Genomic DNA, 19,190 nt, shown 5'->3' on the forward strand with positions numbered 1-19,190 from the left:
ATCTCCCAGCTACCCGAGCTCTGTCCTTAAGATGAGCTCAAACTCCAACAGGAAGCCTCGTTCCGTCAGTCCCGTGCTGAGTTCACAGCGTACTGGCGCCGCTCCATATTAAACCCCCAGTTCTCCCCCGCGCACCCCCCACCTCCCGCGCCCTACGAGGAGCTGTCACAGCGCGGGCTCCAGCTTACGGCAGCATTCCTGCTCTGTAGGAGAGGTTTGGTGTTGCGGAGGAGCAGGCGATGGTCGGGGTCCATCACGTAGGGCTTGCGTTTCGGTAACGCTGCCTCGTCCATTTCCTCCTGTTTGGATTCTTCCTCGTCGGAGCCGTAAAAGGCCTTGTCCGGGTTGTCCTCCAGTAAGGACTCCTGCCCAGAGTGGGAAACGGGGAACACATGGCATTGTGAAACGTTACTGGTGAACCAACATATTACACAGGGGTGGGGGGGGGCGCGGGGAGCTGTGCGATAACCCAGGAAATTGCCCTCCGACCACAAGGGGGCGCATTCACCGGTTTCTTTGTTGATTTACCGCCCGATCGTTGGGGCACGGGGTGGGAGGCAGGTGGATTCATGAGCGCCGCGCTGATGAGTGACAAGGTCCCACCCCTTCCGTTAAAGGGGAGGGCCATTGCGAGCTCTGCAGATACTTTATTGACACCCACTGGGCCACCAGGGAGGGGTTTGAGCCGGGCCGGCGGTCCTGGCGCCCACGAGCGGTGGGGGGGGGGACGGTCTGCCTGTTGGCGGCACGGCCGGACCCGTGGGCACCGTCGTCGGGCCGATCGCAGAGTCGGCCGACAATTAAAATAAAATGGCGGCCGCAGCAGGGCGGGACCACCCCCCTCCCCTTTAAGGGCTGGACGCGCCCCTCAGACACACGCAGCTGCCCGCCGGGGGAAAGCTGTGGGGGGGGTGGGCACCGAGCGCCGGCTCCCCTCCCGCGGGGGCAATGTCCCTCGCGGGGCGGAGATGGGGGGAGGTGTGCGCCGGTCAGTAAGGAGTCGAGGAGTCGGCGCGTGTCTGACGTGGCAAGTACACGGGCGGGGATAGCGCGCACCGCCACAAAAATAGAGCAGGGCAATTTCTAAAATGCCGGCTGCTTACTGACCCCCCCCCAAATGGCTCTTTAAAAAAGAGGCAATTTGGGCCCCGTGTATTGTACAGGAGCGGGGGGTATGGGTGGGTGGGGGGGGGGGGGGGGGGGAACAAGCCACGAGGGGGCAGCACTCACGTTATGGTTGGGGTTGAGGAACTGCGTCCGAGCGTAGCGGGTCAGCATGTTGATGATGACCACCTGCCCCCACTCCTCCACGTCGATCAGAAGGTTGCACAGCTTGCGGTAGTTCTTGTGGATCAGGTCGATGCGCTCGGGGCAGACCTCTTCGAAGGCCATGACCACGCTCCCCGCAACCAGCTGCAGGCGGGCAGGCACAATACAGGCACGTTAGACAATTTTATTATAGTCGTTCCCGGGGTGTGGGCGTCGCTGGCAAGGCCGGCGTTTATTACCCATCCCTGATCGCCCACCGTGAGTTATTTTGATATTTCCTCGGGTATAGTTAAAATCTGGTGTATGAAGGAGCATAGTTTTCAGCAGTGTTTCAGAGTGTACGCGAGAGATACAGAAACCGAATATCCACTCCCCATATACAGCGAAAAACCGATCACCTTTCTGTGTTTCAATAAAATCATTGAAGCACTGACCACAGTCGATCAGCTCCGCTGGGCAGGCCACATTGTCCGCATGCCAGACACGAGACTCCCAAAGCAAGCGCTCTACTCGGAACTCCTTCACGGCAAGCGTGCCAAAGGTGGGCAGAGGAAACGTTACAGCGACACTCTCAAAGCCTCCGTAATAAAGTGCAACATCCCCACTGACAACTGGGGGTCCCTGGCCAAAGACCACCCTAAGTGGAGGAAGTGCATCCGGGACGGCGCTGAGCTCCTCGAGTCTTGTCGCCGAGAGCATGCAGAAATCAAGCACAGGCAGCGGAAGGAGCGTGCGGCAAACCTGTCCCACCCACCCCTTCCCTCAACGGCTATCTGTCCCACCTGTGACAGGGACTGTGGCTCTCGTATTGGACTGTTCAGCCACCTAAGGACTCATTTTAAGAGTGGAAGCAAGTCTTCCTCGATTCCGAGGAACTGCCTATGATGATGATGAAAGTCTGTTATAAGAATTAGGAGCAGGAGTACTTCAAGGACGGAATGTGCCACAGGGGAAGGTGACTTCAGGTGTGGGATTGGTGAATGTTACAAGGGAAGGTCACCCTGAGGTATGGTAGCATAGTGGTTATGTTACTGGGCTAGTAATCCAGCAGGCCTGGGCTAGTAATCCAGAGGCCTGGACTAATGATCCGGAGTCATGAATTCAAATCCCACTACAGGCAGCTGGGGAATTTAAATTCAGTTAATAAATAAATCTGGAATACAGAGCTAGCGTCAGTAATAGTGACCTTCAAACTATCGGATTGTTGTTAAAAACCCAACTGGTTCATGAATGCCCCTTTGGAGAAGGAAATCTGCTGCCCTTACCCGGTCTGGCCTATATGTGACTCCAGACCTGCAGCAACTGTTCTTTGAATGACCCAGTGAGCCTCACCGCCGTCACCTTCTTGAGGACAATTAGGGACGGGCAATAAATGCTGGCTTTACCAGCAACGTTCACATGAATGAATTTAAAAAGATGTGGGGATGGTGAAGGTTACTGACTCCAGATGTGGGGATGGTTACAGGGGGAAGGGGGAAGGGGGAAGGGGGAGGGGGGGAGTCCAGATGTGGACAGAGTGAATGCTAGCAGGGGCAGTAACTCCAGGTGTCGAGGCAGTGAATGTTAAAGGAGGCTGTGAAGATTTAATATTCTGTCGGAGGGCCGTCAGTTTGACGGTTCTCCCTCAGCAGAACAGAGCTCGGAGTAACCCAATATCCACAAGGCCCCCGGCCCTTACCGTGGTTTTGTCGGCCAGCAGCTTCTCGATCACCTCAATCAGCTGGTCCTTCTGATCTTGGTCCAAACTGAAACGAGAGAGAGAGAGAGAGAGAGAAGCAAGAGGTCAGCGACAACTGGGCACAAAACAGAGGTGGCCGGACATATTCCTGTGGAGTTCCCTCTGCTTAACTGGCCAAGCGCAGGACATCGCAAAGTGAAAAACAAATGAAAGGAAGACTTGCATTTATATAGCGCCTTTCGCAACCACTGGGCGCCTCAAGGCACTTTACAGCCAATGAAGTACTTTTGGAGTGTAATCACTGTTGTAATGTGGGAAACGCAGCAGCCAGTTTGCGCACAGCAAGCTCCCACACACAGCAATGTAAAAATGGCCCAGATCATCCGGTTTTCGTGATATTGATTGAGGGATAAATATTGGCCAGGACAGCAGGGAGAACTCCCCCTGCTCTTCTTCAAAATGGAGTGTCAGCCTAGATTTATGTGCTCAAGTCTCTGGAGTGGGACTTGAACTTACGACCTGTCATGACTCAGAGGCGAGAGTGCTGCCCACTGAGCCACAGCTGACACCTCTAGGCTGAGGGAGTGCCGCACTGTTGGAGGTGCCGTCTTTCGGATGAGACGTTAAACCGAGTCCCCGCCTGCTCTCTCAGGTGGACGTAAAAGATCCCATGGCACTATTTCGAAGAAGAGCAGGGGAGTTATCCCCGGTGTCCTGGTCAATATTTATCCCTCAATCAACACAACAAAAAACAGATTACCTGGTCATAATCACATTGCTGTTTGTGGGAGCTTGCTGTGCGCAAATTGGCTGTCGTGTTTCCCACATTACAACAATGACTGCACTTCAAATAAAATAGTGTAGTCACTGTTGTAATGTAAGAAACACGACAGTTGACACTTCATTGGCTGTAAAATATTTTGGGACATCCCGAGGTGCTATACAAATGCAAGTCTTTCTCTTTTTTTCTTGTTGAAGTATAAGTCTCTAATCATTCCAGTATCCTATAAGCTACGCTAACATATCTATAATGAGGCCCATTGCTTCAAATCCCAGCTACGCTCGATTTCTAGTGAGGCAGCCAGAACCCAAACACATTGGCCCTGAAATTCCAGTCGGAGGCTTCCTGCGGACAAACGCCTCCGACCGGAGAATTTTCCCAAAAGTTCCTGGTGGTCTGGGAGGAGCGCAAGATTCCGGTGAGGAGGCCTTCACTTCCCGCGCTGCGAAGCGCGCTCCCGTCCTCCAGGTTCCCACGGAGACGGTGCAGTCACATGTGACTGCTCAGCCAATCAGGTACAGTATTCCACAGCTTTCTCATTAATAGCAACGGGAACTCTGTATCTACGAACTCTCATTGCTATTAATTGAGAAAAAAACCCACAATAACACCAAATAAAAAACGCACCTCACATAATTAAAATTAATTGAAATTAAAGTTAATAAGTATCTTAGAGAAAAAAAAAATTCCAAGTTTTTAAAACGTTTTTTAAAATTATGGTTTAAAATAAATTTAACGTAGTGGACAGGGTTTTTTAAAATAATATGTGTTTTTTAATTTTATTTTTTATGTTTTGAGTGTGTTTTAAAACTCTTACTGCCTGTAACAGTAGGCTATGCACCTGCTTTTATCAGGCGCAAGAGTTTTGAGGACATTTGCTGGGCAGGATATGGGTAAATCCCGCAATCTTGCCCTTGCAAATGTCCTCGCTCCCAAGATACGGAAGATCTGTCAAGATCCATCTTGACAGATCGGAAAAGCCGGTTTTCTGCGCATGCGCATTGTGTGCTGAAAACCGGCTTTTGCGATGCCTTTCCGGGTCCGTACACACTCCGTACGGACCTGGGGAGGCCGGGATTTCTGGGCCTTTAAATATTTTGTGGATCGTTTGCCCACAATGTTGTAGGGTACCGCAGTCCAGCTCTCTACCCTTTACCTTGGTTAACCCTTGTCACTGGATAAAGACCTAGCTCTGTCAAGCCCGTGTGGTGGCTGGTGTGCAACGGTCACCACACGTTAAAAAAATCCACGCACAGGCATCTTCCACCTGGAGTTCAGGACTGCAATATTGGGTTCTCCACTGAAACATCAGTGCACTCATCCCTTTTGGTGTGGAAGCAAGTCATCCTCGTTCGAGGGATTGCCTATGATGATGGGATGTTCGTATTTCCTGAAAAGCTTCAAAAGAAAGGACACAAAGAAAATTCCCAGTCAGAAGTCACAGGTGAAGGTTCACCAGATGGAGGGAATCGTGGGACACATGCAACACAAAGAACCGACAGCTCATCGTTGACCCAACAGTGGAGGTCCCTGGCTCCGACCTCCCGCGAGGACAGTGGGCAGCGCCCCACCCAATCCGCACAGTGGACGATGCGGTCACCTGCCCCACACGTGGAAGGTGAGGGACGACCCGAAGTGCGGCTGTGGCCCCGAGTCTCGGACCACGGAACACATCGCATCAACCTGCCACCGTGATCTGTGGCGGGAGGCACCTCATTTCTCCACTCGGCATCTCAGGAGGGACATCGAACGGAGAGCCAGACTCGACATCCCGTTATAAGCTTCCCCCGTCATATGAAAGTAGCAGTACAGTTAACTCAGTAATACAAGTTGGCAGAAGTAGCATCATCTAACAGCACAAATACCTGCAGGATTTTCCTAAGAAGTTAGGGGAAGACCGACCAATAAGCTTCCCTCCCCCCCCGCCACCCCCCGGTCACACGAGAGCAGTAGTACCTGTACAGCTTCGGAATGGCGTGTGCCGCTGTTTTCCTGACGTAGGGAGACATGTCAGAAGCGGCTTCCTTTATCGCCAGCATCATGATGGGGACGATGATGGTGACGCGGATGCTGGAGAGGACACGGAGAGCGCTGGCTCGAATCAGCTGATTGGGGTCCTGGAAACAAGGAAAAGTAAACCCAGAGAGTTCGGCCGAGCATTGACCCCGACGCTGCTTCTGTGACTCAGTCCTGTTCATTCCGCTCGAGTTAAAGGTTTCAAAGCGTCGTGTGTTCAATTTGTCCGACTTTTGCTTGATGGCGCCACCCCCCCCCCGCCCTCCTCCCCATCTCTGTAGCTGGTATCCCTGTGTTCCTCCAATTCTGCCCCCTTGCCCTTCCCTTCCTTCACCCCACCATCGGTGGCCGAGTCTTCAGCTGCCTGGGCCCCAAGCTCTGGAACTCCCTCCCTAAAGCTCTCCGCCTCTCTAGCTCTCTTTCTTTCTTTAAGACCAACCTTAAAACCTACCTCTTTGACCAAGCTTTTGGTCACCTGTCCATCTGTCTCCTTCTCTGGCTCGGTGTTGATTTGGTCTGATTATACAACAACAACTTGTATTTATATAGCGCCTTTAATGTAATAAAATGTCCCAAGGCTCTTCACAGGAGTTATAAGATAAAACATTTGACACTGAGCCACACAAGGTGAAATTAGGGCAGATGAACAAAAGCTTGGTCAAAGAGGTAGGTTTTAAGGAGTGTCTTAAGAGAGGTTTGGGCAGGGAGTTCCAGAGCTTGGGGCCTAGACAGCTGAAGACACGGCCACCAATGGCTGAGCGATTATATTCAAGAGGGCAGAATTAGAGGAGCGCAGATACCTCGGGGGCTGGAGGAGATTACAGAAATAGGGAGGGGCGAGGCCATGGAGGGATTTGAAAACAAGGACGAGAATTTTGAAATCTTAACCAGGAGCCAATGTAGGTCAGTGAGCACAGGGGGGTGATGGGTGAGTGGGACTTGGTGCGAGTTAGACACGGCAGCCAAATTTTGATTGAGCTCAAGTTTACGTAGGGTAGAATGTGGGAGGCCGGCCAGCTACAATGCTGTGCAGCACCGTATGTTTAATATGCTGTATAAATGCAAGTTGGTGTTGGGCCTTCTGTTGTCGATCAGTACCGCAGTCATTAAAGGGCTGCAACAAGTGGCACCGTTTCACCTCTTCAACAGCTCGGGTTATTGGCTGCCCATTTATACAGAGGAACCCGTTGAATAACTAACTCACTGACGATTCATTTGTCATCAAACTGTCCTGTGTTGGGATCTAAATCATAACACTTTGCAATTTTTCTCCATTTAAATTATAATTTGCTTTTCTGTTTTTTTCTGCCACAGTGGACAACCTCACAGTTTCCCACATTATACTCCATCTGCCAATTTTTTGCCCACTCACTTAGTCTGTCTATATCCCTTTGTGTCCTCCTCACAATTTGCTCTCCCACCCATCTTTGTATCATCAGCAAACTTGGCTACATTACACTCGGTCCCTTCATCCAAGTCATGAATATAGATTGTAAATAGTTGAGGCCCCAGCACCGATCCCTGCGGCATCCCACTAGTTACTGTTTGCCAACTGGAAAATGACCCATTTATCCCGACTCTCTGTTTTCTGTTAGTTAGCCAATCCTCTATCCATGCGAATATATTACCCCCAACTCCGGAAACTTTTATCTTGTGCAGTAACCTTTGATGTGGCACCTTATCGAATGCCTTCTGGAAATCCAAATACACCACATCCACTGGTCCCCACTTATCCACCCTGCTCGTTACATCCTCAAAGAACTCCAGCAAATTTGTCAAACATGATTTCCCTTTCATAAAAACCATGCTGACTCTGCTTGATTGAATTATGCTTTTTCAAATGTCCTGCTACTGCTTCCTCAATAATGGACTCCAGCATTTTCCCAACCACAGATGTTAGGCTAACTGGTCTATAGTTTCCTGCTTTCTGTCTGCCTCATTTTTTAAATAGGGGCGTTACAGTTACGGTTTTCCAATCCTCTGGGACCTCTCCAAAATCCAGGGAATTTTAGTAGATTACAACCAATGCATCCACTATCTCTACAGCCATTTCTTTATCACCCTAGGATGTAAGCCATCAGGTCCAGGGGACTTGGCCACCTTTAGTCCCATTAGTTTACGAGTACTAATTCTTTAGTGATAGTGATTGTATTAAGTTTCTCTCTCTCTCTCTAGCCCCTTGATTATCCCCTATTCGGATATTTTTAGTGTCTTCTACCGTGAAGACCGATACAAAATATTTGTTCAACGTCTCTACCATTTCCCTGTTCCCCATTATTTATTCCCCAGTCTCGTCCTCCAGGGGACCAACATTTACTTTAGCTACTCTTTTCCTTTTCTGTTCTGCCATTTAATTAGATCCATGGCTGATCAGTATGTTAACTCCAGTTACCCGCCTCCGTTCCGAAATCCTTAATACCCTTAGTTAACAAAAATCTATTAATTGCAATTTGGAATTTTTAATTGACCCCAGCCTCAGCAGCTTTTTGGGGGAGTGAGTTCCAGATTTCCACCAGCCTTTGTGTGAAGAAGTGTTTCCTGACATCTCCCCTGAACAACCTGGCTCTAATTTGAAAGTTATGTCCCCTGGATTTCCCCCATCAGCAGAAATACCCTCTATCGACCCTATCCACTCCTTTAATCATCTTAAAACAGGTCAATTAGATTACTCCTCATCTTCTAAGCACAAGGGAATAAAAGTCTAGTCTTAAGCAGGGAAGTCTCGCTACAGCTATACAGGGTATTGTGAGGCCACACCTGGAATACTGCATGCAGTTTTGGTTTCCATATTTACGAAAGGATATACTTGCTTTGGAGGCAGTTCAGAGAAGGTTCACTCGGTTGATTCTGGAGATCAGGGGGTTGACTTATGAGGAAAGGTTCAGTAGGTTGGACCTCTACTCATTGGAATTCAGAAGAATGAGAGGTGATCTTATCAAAACGTATAAGCTTATGAGAGGGCTTGACAAGGTGGATGCAGAGAGAATGTTTCCACTGATGGGGGAGACTAGAACTAGAGGGCATGATCTTAGAAGAAGGGGCCGCCCATTTAAAACTGAGATGTGGAGGAATTTCTTCTCTCAGAGGGTTGTAAATCTGTGGAATTCGCTGCCTCAGAGAGCTGTGGAAGCCGGGACTTTGAATAAATTTAAGACAAGAGATAGACAGTTTCTTAACCGATATGGGGACAAGGGGTTATGGGGAGTGGGCAGGGAAGTGGAGCTGACTCCATGATCGGATCAGCCATGATCGTATTAAATGGCGGAGCAGGCTCGAGGGGCCGTATGGCCTACTCCTGCTCCTATTTCTTATGTTCTTAACCCTATTAGCTGCGATATTATTCTGCTGAATCTGCGCCGATATATCCTTCCTGAGGCGCGGAGCCCCCGAACTGAACACAGTACGCTTGATGCAGTCCAAACGGAGCTTTGTATAGCTTCTCCTTTCCTGCTCTACCCTCTCCCATTTTAGAGATTGATTCTGCCATTTTCACCGAGGTAAAGAACAGTCTGAAACAGCGAGGCTTCTGTTTAGAGTTATGGCAAAAGGCAAAAGAAAAGGCTTGCAATCTCACTGCAGGAAACTGTAGATAATTGGTTCAGACCAGTACCTATAAACTCAGTGACAAGGCAATGATTACTCCCAGCTCAATATCCCCCCGAGCGACGACATTCTCTATTATTCTGCTGTGTCTTACGTGAGACCATTACTGTGCTGGGCAAATTAATATAAATAACTGCCGACACCTGCCTGGCTGTGCAACAAAAGAGAGAGACAGACAGTCCCTGGCAACTTCAAATAACGATGACTGGAATCATTGGAAATAATGACCTTTAATCCTCGCTGGAAGGTGCTGATGGAAAGCAAGGCCAGATCCTGCTGCTCCTCTGCGTAGCGAACCAGGTAGACGTAAACCAACTTCTTCACCTACAAAGGGACACAGACATCGGACTGGCAAAGGGTTTCGATTGATTGGCAGGCATACCGAGAGCGACAAATTCATCACCCCACCCCTTTACCCCGGTACCAGGTTAGCTTCTGGCCCTCAGGAACAGCGTCTACAACATAAATGTAGGTTTAATGAACCGATGCACAGGTTTTTTTATTGAATGTGGGGGTTGCTGGCTGGGACAGCACTTGTTGTGAACTGTCTGTCCCATCTGTGACAGGGACTGTGGCTCTCGTATTGGGACTGTTCAGCCACCTAAGGACTCATTTTAAGAGTGGAAGCAAGTCTTCCTCGATTCCGAGGGACTGCTTATGATGATGCCCCGAGGTGGTGTTGCTGGACCTTCCTGAACCGCTGTGGCATTTGTGGCCAGGGTGGCTCCCACAATCCCGTGAGTTTTTGCAGTAACTCCATTTCTAACGGTGATGAGTCAACCCCACGGTGTGGGACTGGAGTCATGTGAAGGCCGGAGAAGCTTGGGGTGGCAAGTCGCCTCCCTCGATGGACCAGTTGGGCTTTGCCGGCAGCGTTTCAGGCCGTCCGTATCCTGGTGCCAGCTCGCCAATCAACAGATTAACGAATTGGGCTTGATTTTCGGCTTTGATGTTTTCGGGGCGGTAATGGCGGTGAGGCAGTAAAGTTAGCGCCCGGGAACAGTTTGCGCCTCAGTCAGAAACATTGGGCGGCTGGGCCCCGAGTCAGGGGGCGCAGCGATAAGGGAGGCGTTGGGAGCGAGCATGGGAAGATCCCAAGCTAAAGAGCCGGGCCGAGAGCGCTCAGAGAAACATTCCCAAAACATCGCCCACGCCACCACAACACAAATCGCAAAAAAAAATGAAAAGAAAAAACAATCACGCTGACTTTAGGAGTCCATTACTCACTTCTCCACTGTCGGTATCGTTGGACCGCCCTGATTTCCCAGGCGGTCAGTGCGGAGCACGCTGCGGGTCGGGCACGAATCAAAACTCGCGGCAGTGTCACAACCAGGGACGTTGCACACCGGGCGCAGCTCTTCTGGGCCGTGCTGCTCCGCACCGCCGCAAAACCGGACCCGCGGATCGCCGCGGGGCACTAGAGGCTGACTGCCCGCCCAGAACACCTCACCCCCGCCATTGCCGCGTTCCGGGGCGAAAAACGGAGCGCAGAAGACCCGAAAATCCGCCCCAGTAGAATTCAATTTTCCAACTAGCCACGAGGCAACACAGGAACAGGAGGAGGCCACTCAACCCCTCGAGCCCCTGTTCCGACATTCTATTAGATCATGGCCAGTCTGTAACTTAACTCCATCTCCCCGCCTTTTTCTCCATTGATTGGATAGATGCGTGCAAAACCATGAGTGTCTGGACGGAGAGAAACCGTTCCCATTGGCAGAAGGGTCGAGAACCAGAGGTCACAGATTTAAGGCAATTGGCAAAAGAACCAAAGGCGACGTCGGAAAAACCATTTTTTGCGCAGCGAGTGGTTAGGATCGGGAATGCACGGCCTGAAAGGGTGGTGGAGGCAGACTCAATCGTGGTCTTCAAAAGGGAGTTGGGTAAGTACCTGGAGGGGAAAAGTGCGCAGGGCTACGGGGAAAGAGCGGGGAGGGTAGGACTGGCTGAGAGTCGGCATGGGCTCGATGGGCCGAATGGCCTTCCGTGCTGTAACCATTCTATGATTCTATATCTTCACTTCATAATAATCTGTTGATCTCAGTCTTAAAAATGTCCCTGACCCCAGCATCCACAGCCTTTTGGGAGAGAGGGTTGCACAATTGGGTTGCACAACTGTGGATTTGATGCACTGATGCACCTATTTTGGTAGAAGCTAAATCAAGTGCCCCCTGATTAAAGGGGGCACTAAAACCGACAAAATACGCCAATTAAACTATTGACGTTAATGGAACAAAGTAGAATTTGGTTGCCGGGGGTGATGACGCACTCCAGTCCCTCCGGCGCCCTTCTCTCACGGAAGGCCCCGAGCGTGCCGGTGGACACCGCGTGCTCCATCTCCAGGGACACCCTGGCTCGGATGTAACCGCGGAAGAGAGGCAGGCAGTCGGGCTGAACGACCCCCTCGACCGCCCGCTGCCTGGACGGGCTGATGGCCCCCTTGGCCAGGCCCAGGAGCAGTCCTACGAGGAGGCCTTCGGAGCTACCCGCTCCCCTCCGCACAGGGTGCCCAAAGATCAGGAGTGTGGGACTGAAGTGCAACCAGAATTTGAGGAGCAACCCCTTCAAATATTGGAACAGGGGCTGCAACCTCGCACATTCGACGTAAACGTGGAACACGGACTCCTCCAGATCGCAGAAAGTGCAGGCGGCCTGGGAGTCTGTGAACCGACTTAAAAACCAAGTGCACGGGACTGCCCCATGCACCACCCTCCAGGCCAAGTCCCCAATAAATAGAGGGCGGACTCCCGCGTAGAGGGTATTCCTCTGGGATGCACTGATAGAAGAGCGTGCGCATCAATGTGAAGCTTCAATGAGGAGCGGCACCTGCGGAGGAGGGCCGGGGGTGTGCGCGGGAAATCATATCAAAAGTCATGGGCTGCAGGCCCAAGCCTGCCCTCACTGGGATGGGAGCCCCCGATCGTCAAATCGGTCCTTTAGATTTCCAACAACAGGGCATCACCGGCCCTTGCTCAGTGGTCAGCTGCAGTCTCGGTCAGCGATTGTCTCGGGGTCAGCACCAACTCCTACCGGCTGCACTGAATCCAAGCTCAGTGTTCTTGCTGAGGTTCTGGCTCAGTATCTGAGCAGGTACAGCAAGCAAATAACAGAGCAAATGGTATGTTGGCCTTTATCACAAGAGGATTTGAGTATAAGAGTAAAGACTTCTTACTGCGATTATACCATCATCATCATAGGCTTGCTTCCACTCTTAAAATGAGTCCTTAGGTGGCTGAACAGTCCAATATGGGAATTACAGTCCCTGTCACAGGTGGGACAGTGGTTGAGGGAAGGGGAGGGTGGGACAGGTTTGCCGCACGCTCCTTCCGCTGCCTGCGCTTGGTTTCTTCACGCTCTCGGCGATGAGACTCGAGGTGCACAGCGCCCTCCCGGATGCACTTCCTCCACTTAGGGCGGTCTTTGGCCAGGGACTCCCAGGTGTCGGTGGGGATGTTGTACTTTATCAGGGAGGCTTTGAGGGTGTCCTTGAAACGTTTCCTCTGCCTACCTTTGGCTCGTTGGCCGTGAAGGAGTTCCGAGTCAAGCGCTTGCTTTGGGAGTCTCGCGTCCGGCATGCGAACAATGTGGCCTGCCCAGCGGAATTGATCAAGTGTGGTCAGTGTTTCAATGCTGGGGATGTTGGTCTGGTCGAGGACGCTAACGTTGGTGCATCTGTCCTCCCAGGGGATTTTCAGGATCTTGCGGAGACATCGTTGGTGTTATTTCTCCAACGACTTGAGGTGTCTACTGTACATGGTCCTCGTCTCTGAGCCATACAGGAGGGCGGGTATCACTACAGCCCTGTAGACCCCGTAGAGATTTATACAAGGCCCTGGTGAGACCGCACCTGGAGTATGGTGTACAGTTTTGGTGTCCTTACCTAAGGAACGATATACTTGCCGTAGAAGGAGTGCAATGAAGGTTCACCAGACTGATTCCTGGGATGGGGGGATTGTCCTACGAGGAGAGATTAAGTAGACTGGGCCGATATTCTCTAGAGTTTAGAAGAATGAGAGGCGATCTCATTGAAACATGCAAAATTCTTGCAGGGCTCGACAGGGTAGATGCAGGGAGGATGTTTCCTCCGGCTGGGGAGTCTAGAACCAGGGGTCACAGTCTCAGAATAAGGGGTCGGCCATTTAGGACTGAGAAGAGGAGAAATTTCTTCACTCAGAGGGTGGTGAATCTTTGGAATTCTCTGCCCCGGAGAGCTGTGGAGGCTGGGTCTCCGATTATATTCAAGGCTGAAACAGATAGATTTTTGGAGTCTAGGGGAATCAAGGGATATGGAGATCGGGCGGGAAAGTGGAGTTGAGGTCGATGATCAGCCGTGATCTTATTAAATGGCGGAGCAGGCTCGAGGGGCCGTAGGGCCTACTCCTGCTCCTATTTCTTATGTTTTTATAAAGCCCATACCCCTCTGTTCACTGTGGTTGCCTGAGCAGACCCTCCTAGACATCCCAGCGTGCTCATGCGGGAGACGTGAAGCTTTGCTTACCTCGATGTTTTTGCAGGCAACGTTCTTCACCACTGCGGGGAAGAGTTCGGAAGCATTCTTTCCTCTGGCGATCATCTGCAAACAAAATAAAAGCACATGACCTCTCACTCAGCGTCGAGAAATGGCGACATGTTTATACACACGAGATCGGAGAGTTCAACCTTCCGGCTCAGGGTCACACGCAGGCTCCGATCCCTGGCAACTCCATCCTCTGTACAACACCGACTGCCCATCAATAAAATATTTCACTGGCCACCATCGGAGCTTTGGGATATCCTGCGGTCAGGAAAGATGTTATCCAAATGTAACTTATTCTTTTGTGCTCATATTTCGTGTTATTGCTGCTTTGACCTGTCTGAACGTTGAGGAGGCTTGGATGAGGCTAATTCTCGTGATGTCACCTTATTACTGGATAAATCAGAACACACAGAGGTCTGTTGGTACCAGCGGCTCGAGACAAACTGCACCTCAAGCCTCCCCACACTCCCCCCCCCCCTCCCACACTCTCCCTCCCCTCCTCACTCTCCCTCCCCCCACTCTCCCCCCCCCCCCCGCCACCACACTCTCCCTCCCCTCCCCACTCTCCCTCCCCCCACTCTCCCTCCCCACCCTCCTCCTACTCTCCCACCCTCCCTCCCCCCGCTCTCCCTCCCGCACTCCTTCCCCTCCCCCCCACTCTCCCTCCCTTCCCCCCCACTCTCCCTCCTCCACTCTCCCTCCCCTCTCCCCCACTCTCCCTCCCCTCCCCCCCACTCTCCCTCCCCTCCCCCCCACTCTCCCTCCCCTCCCCCCGCTCTCCCTCCCCTCCCACTCTCCCTCCCTCCCTCCCTCCCCCCATTCTCCCTCCCCACCCCAACTCTCATTCCCTTCCACCACTCTCCCTCTCCTCTCTCCCTCCCTACCACACTCTCCCTCCCTCCTTCCCGCTCTCCCTCCCCCCTTCCTCTCTCTCCCTCCCCCCCACTCTCTCTCCCACTCTCCCTCCCCCTCTCCCTTTCCTTCCCCTCTCCCTCCCTCCTTCCCTCTCCCCTCTCCCTCCCATTCTCCTTCCCCCCCCCCACCCCTTCCCTTCCCCCGCCCCCCCGAAGCTCCATGATACCCATCTATGTGGCCAATGAAGGCCAAATATTCGGGGGCCGAAATTGCCCCCCTCTTTGAGGTACACTAGTGCCTCGGCAGCAACTCCCTTTTCCGTGAGAGCAATTGCCCTGCGGGAACGGACCAGCCGCTGCTTGGTACCCCCGACAGATTTTCCCGGCGGGAAGCTGCCAGTGGCTGGGCGGCACTTCCGCCATTAAAGGGGAGGACGTTCCGCCGCGGCCGCCATTTTATTTTAATTGTCGGTCGGCTCTGAAGGCCACGGGTTCGGCCCGGCCACCAACAGACAGCCCTGCACCCCGTCTTAGGTACCGGACCGCTGGCCCGACCGAAACCCACCCTGGGGGCCCAGTGGACATCACTAGTTCGCAGAGTTCGCAGCGGCCTGCCCCTTTAAGTGAAGGGACGTTGTGACGCGCCAGCGCAACGCTCCTGAATCCTCCCGCCGTCCGTCCCCAAACACCGCCGCTGCGAATTAGAGAAGCTAAAGAGAGCAATTTCCCTCTAATCTCCGCCCCATGGACTCGGGCGGAGAATATTCACTTTATTTGAATTATCCGGGCAATTTCGGTTCCCCAGGCGTCCCCTAGCTAGATGAAAGCGCAAGTGGAAGCGACGGTTGGCTTCATCGCGAGTCCGTGGGTGGACAGAGGGCCACTAATCGACAGAACTTGCTGTGCGACCCACAACAACTGCACAATGCAGTGGGAGGCATCGAGAACCTGGACCATCGGGTGCTATCAGGCTGCCTCCAATACTGTGGGGGGCCCTGGGTTTGTGCCGCGATTCCCCTCCCAGGCCACATTTCTGGCCTCAGCTTTGCCCCTGTGCGGAGTGGTGGTCAGGCAGTTCGGGGCGGGGGGGGGGTGGGGGCGGAAGGGACGGGAGGATGGGAGAGTCAAATGGAACAATCACTCCAAGGTCCTTCTCATGGGCTCTGAACATCCAGCACCAGTGCGGCAAAGATATGGGCAGGTCATCGGGGGTGGGTAGGCGGTCTGCCCACTCAGAAGGTTGTGGGTTCAAGTCCCACTCCAGAGACTTGAGCACATAAATCTAGGCTAACACTCCAGTGCAGTGCTGAGAGAGTGCTGCACTGTCGGAGGGACCGTCACTGCATGAAAGGAGAGTGGAAGCAGATTCAATCGTGGCTTTCAAAAGAGAATTAGATAACGACCTGAAAGAGAGCCAGCACGGGCTCGATGGGCCCACTCTCCCTCCCCTCCCCACTCTGCCTCCACTCCCCGCTCTCCCTCCACTCCTCGCTCTCCCTGTGCTGTAACCTTTCTAAGATTTGACCCCATTGATTCAGCCTGTTGTTCTATTTGACGATATGTACAGACACTCCATAAAGAAATGGCTTATGTTTCTTTAGCACCTCATGGCATTCTCATTACAACAGTGACCACGCTCCAAAAGCACTTCATTGGCTGTAAAGTGCTTTGAGACGTCCAGTGGTCGTGGAAGGCACTCTATAAATGCAAGTCTTTCTTCTTTCAGGATGTCCTAGCGCATTTTACAACCAGTGGATTACTATTGTGGTGTAGAGTCACTGTTATGTAAGCAATCGTCAGCTATTTTGTGCACAGCAAGGTCCCACAAACAGCCAATGAGTGAGTGACCAGATGCGTTGGGTGTTTTGTGGTGTTATTTGCTGGGTCAGGATACCGGCAGAATTTTTTAAAAGTAGAAATGTGTCCACTGGAACAGACAGACGGTTTAATGTCTTAACCAAAACTCAGCTCCTCTGGCAATGCAGGGCTCCCTCAGCGCTGCACCAAACTGTCAGCCTGGATTATGCGTTCAAGTTCAATATGACACCTGAAGCCACAAGTTTCTGACTCAAGAGGCGAGAGTGCTACCCACCGAGACACAGCTGACACTTGGCTTCCAGTGTTTCATTTGCACTTTTGTACCTGTTTTTATATCCATACATTTAGGGCATTGGAGGCTATGTTTTGAGGCTAGAGCATAGTGACAGAAAACATTAAAATGACTCATCCGATGAAAATGAAATCCTTCCTGTCGATTAATGAGCTAATCGAGACATTTTTAATCGGGCCTTTTATAAACAACATTTCACAGCACCAACTGCAAAAGGCCCAAAATCGATGAAAAACATTTTGTTTTTTCATTAAATATGCTGTGCGTGTATCGACTGAAAAATAACAGTTCTTCAGTTTCAGCAGGTACGATCACCGAGTTAAATCAGCCAACACTGTCCCCACAGGCACACTGTCCCCTTCACTCAGTGAGCTCCATCACTTATTCAGCAAAGAATAAACTTGTATTTATATAGCACCTTTCACAACCTCAGGATGTCCCCAAGTGTTTCACAGCCAATGAAGTACTTTTGGAGTGTAGGGAACACGGCAGCTAATTTGCACACAAGCAAGATCCCACAATCAGCAATGTGATAACGGCCAGATAATTTGTTTTTGTGTTATGTTGATTGAGGGATAAATATTGGCCAGGGCACCGGGGATAACTTCAAAATAGTGCCATGGGATCTTTTACATTCACTTGAGAGAGCAAACATCTCATCCAAAAGACGGGACCTCTGACAGTGCAGCACTCCACTGCAGCGTCAACCTAACGTTATGTGTTTTGAGTCTCAGGAGTGGGACTTGAACCCACAACCTTTTGACTCAGAGACAAGCAACCCACTGAGCCACGGCTGACACTGGAATGCTCAGGCTTTGATTCCCAGTCTGTGTTGAGTTAGCCGATCTCACCACATTTGAGCTCAGGGCCCCCAGAGCAGAGGTGGGAAGATCAGTCAGTCAGGTGTCCCGCTCGACCATCCAATGACATCCCGCACTGGACAGTGTCGGTGCTGTCTCAGCTGAGGCCAACTAACTCGGCTCATGACTGCCCTCCAGCACCCCCTGCCGGAGGTCCGCGTGTGGACGTCAAGCCGGGACCATCAGCGAGACTCTGATGACGCTCCAACCCTCCGAGTCCTTGCTCACACTCTTGGGTCGCAGCAGGATATTGGGCACTTGAGCGAGGTCCAGTTGGGTGGGCCTGTGGAATGGTGCCCAAACACGAAGGCAACACCAGCAGGCAAGGCGGGCGAGACACGACAACGTTGGTGCAAAAGCGGGTAAAAATAATCTAGGTACATAAAAATATTGGTGGGGGGGGGGGGTGGAAATTGGGCCACGCCCCGTTTGGGGGCGATACCCGAGAAGGTGGCGGGACTTCCTGTGCCCGGTGCGGAAGTCCCGCCCTGGCCACGAAATTCGGGTTACTGCCCCTCACAGGAAGTGGAGCGCAGTGGCGGGCATGTCATTTCCTGTTGGGGACGGGTTCTGGGGCGGTACACAGGTGGGATCGGCAGTGCTGCGCAACCTCTTCCCGTAACGCTGACGTGTTTCAACGCCCCTCCCCATTCTGTGGAATGCACTGCCTCAGAAAGCTGTGGAAGCCAGGACATTGAATAAATTTAAGACAGAGATAGACAAGTTTCTTAACTGATGAGGAGTTATGGGGAGCGGGCAGGGAAGTGGATCTGAGTCCATGATCGGATCAGCCATGATCATATTAAATGGCGGAGCAGGCTCGAGGAGCCGTATGGCCTATTCCTGCTCCTATTTCTTATGTTCTTATGATTCATCATAACTATTAATTATTTGTATCATCCGTGACCAACCGTCTGCTGAGGTTACATTCCAATTGGGTTTTACCATTAGGAAGGCCTTCGAGACCAGTGCTTTAAGAGTTTATTTCGTGCAGAAAACAATTCCTCGCTTCAAAGGATGGCAGGCCGGGAGTGGGAGGAACTCCTCCTCATTCTTTTTGGGCAATGTGGCAGAAGCCAATCAGTGAATAAATAAAACCCAGTATCATTTCGTGTAAATAATTGAGTGTGCAGAGACCTGGAGACTGCCATCCACACCACCCATAAATATTTAACAGGTCACTGATCGTTCCATGTGCCTCAACAGCAGTCAGCTGGAACTGGCACTCTGTCAGTGCCCCGCCCTCCGACTGACATGCAGACTCCGTCCCATTGCAATCTCACAGGGTCCCGAGGCAGTGAGTCACTTATGGGAAACGGGCGTCAAATGAGAGCCGTCAAGATTATCGCACGATGGCATCATTGAGGTGCTGCAAAGAGAATCAGTGGGGGAGCAGAATTGATACGACCCAACTTGGGCTCCCAAGAATCAGTGGGGGAGTGGAGTTGGTACGACCCAAATTGGGCTCCCAAGAATCAGTGGGGGAGCGGAGTTGGTATAGCCCAA

At 51.8% G+C, this 19,190-nt stretch overlaps 1 protein-coding gene across 3 annotated transcripts in view; it reads right to left on the minus strand.

Moving 5' to 3' along the window:
- Window positions 1-19,190, minus strand: part of LOC139234143 (AP-3 complex subunit beta-2) — a 176,448-nt gene that overhangs the window by 78,624 nt on the left and 78,634 nt on the right. For all 3 annotated transcript variants that reach the window (XM_070865124.1, XM_070865125.1, XM_070865123.1), the window contains exons 3-8: window positions 13,843-13,917; window positions 9,576-9,671; window positions 5,685-5,845; window positions 2,948-3,014; window positions 1,231-1,413; window positions 189-365 (exon numbers count right to left, since the gene is read on the minus strand). In XM_070865124.1, coding sequence (XP_070721225.1) covers window positions 189-365; window positions 1,231-1,413; window positions 2,948-3,014; window positions 5,685-5,845; window positions 9,576-9,671; window positions 13,843-13,917 — 759 coding nt within the window. The remainder of the gene's footprint in view (window positions 1-188; window positions 366-1,230; window positions 1,414-2,947; window positions 3,015-5,684; window positions 5,846-9,575; window positions 9,672-13,842; window positions 13,918-19,190) is intronic.

This window comes from Pristiophorus japonicus, chromosome 21, assembly GCF_044704955.1.
Source record: "Pristiophorus japonicus isolate sPriJap1 chromosome 21, sPriJap1.hap1, whole genome shotgun sequence".
NCBI lineage: Eukaryota > Metazoa > Chordata > Chondrichthyes > Pristiophoridae > Pristiophorus > Pristiophorus japonicus.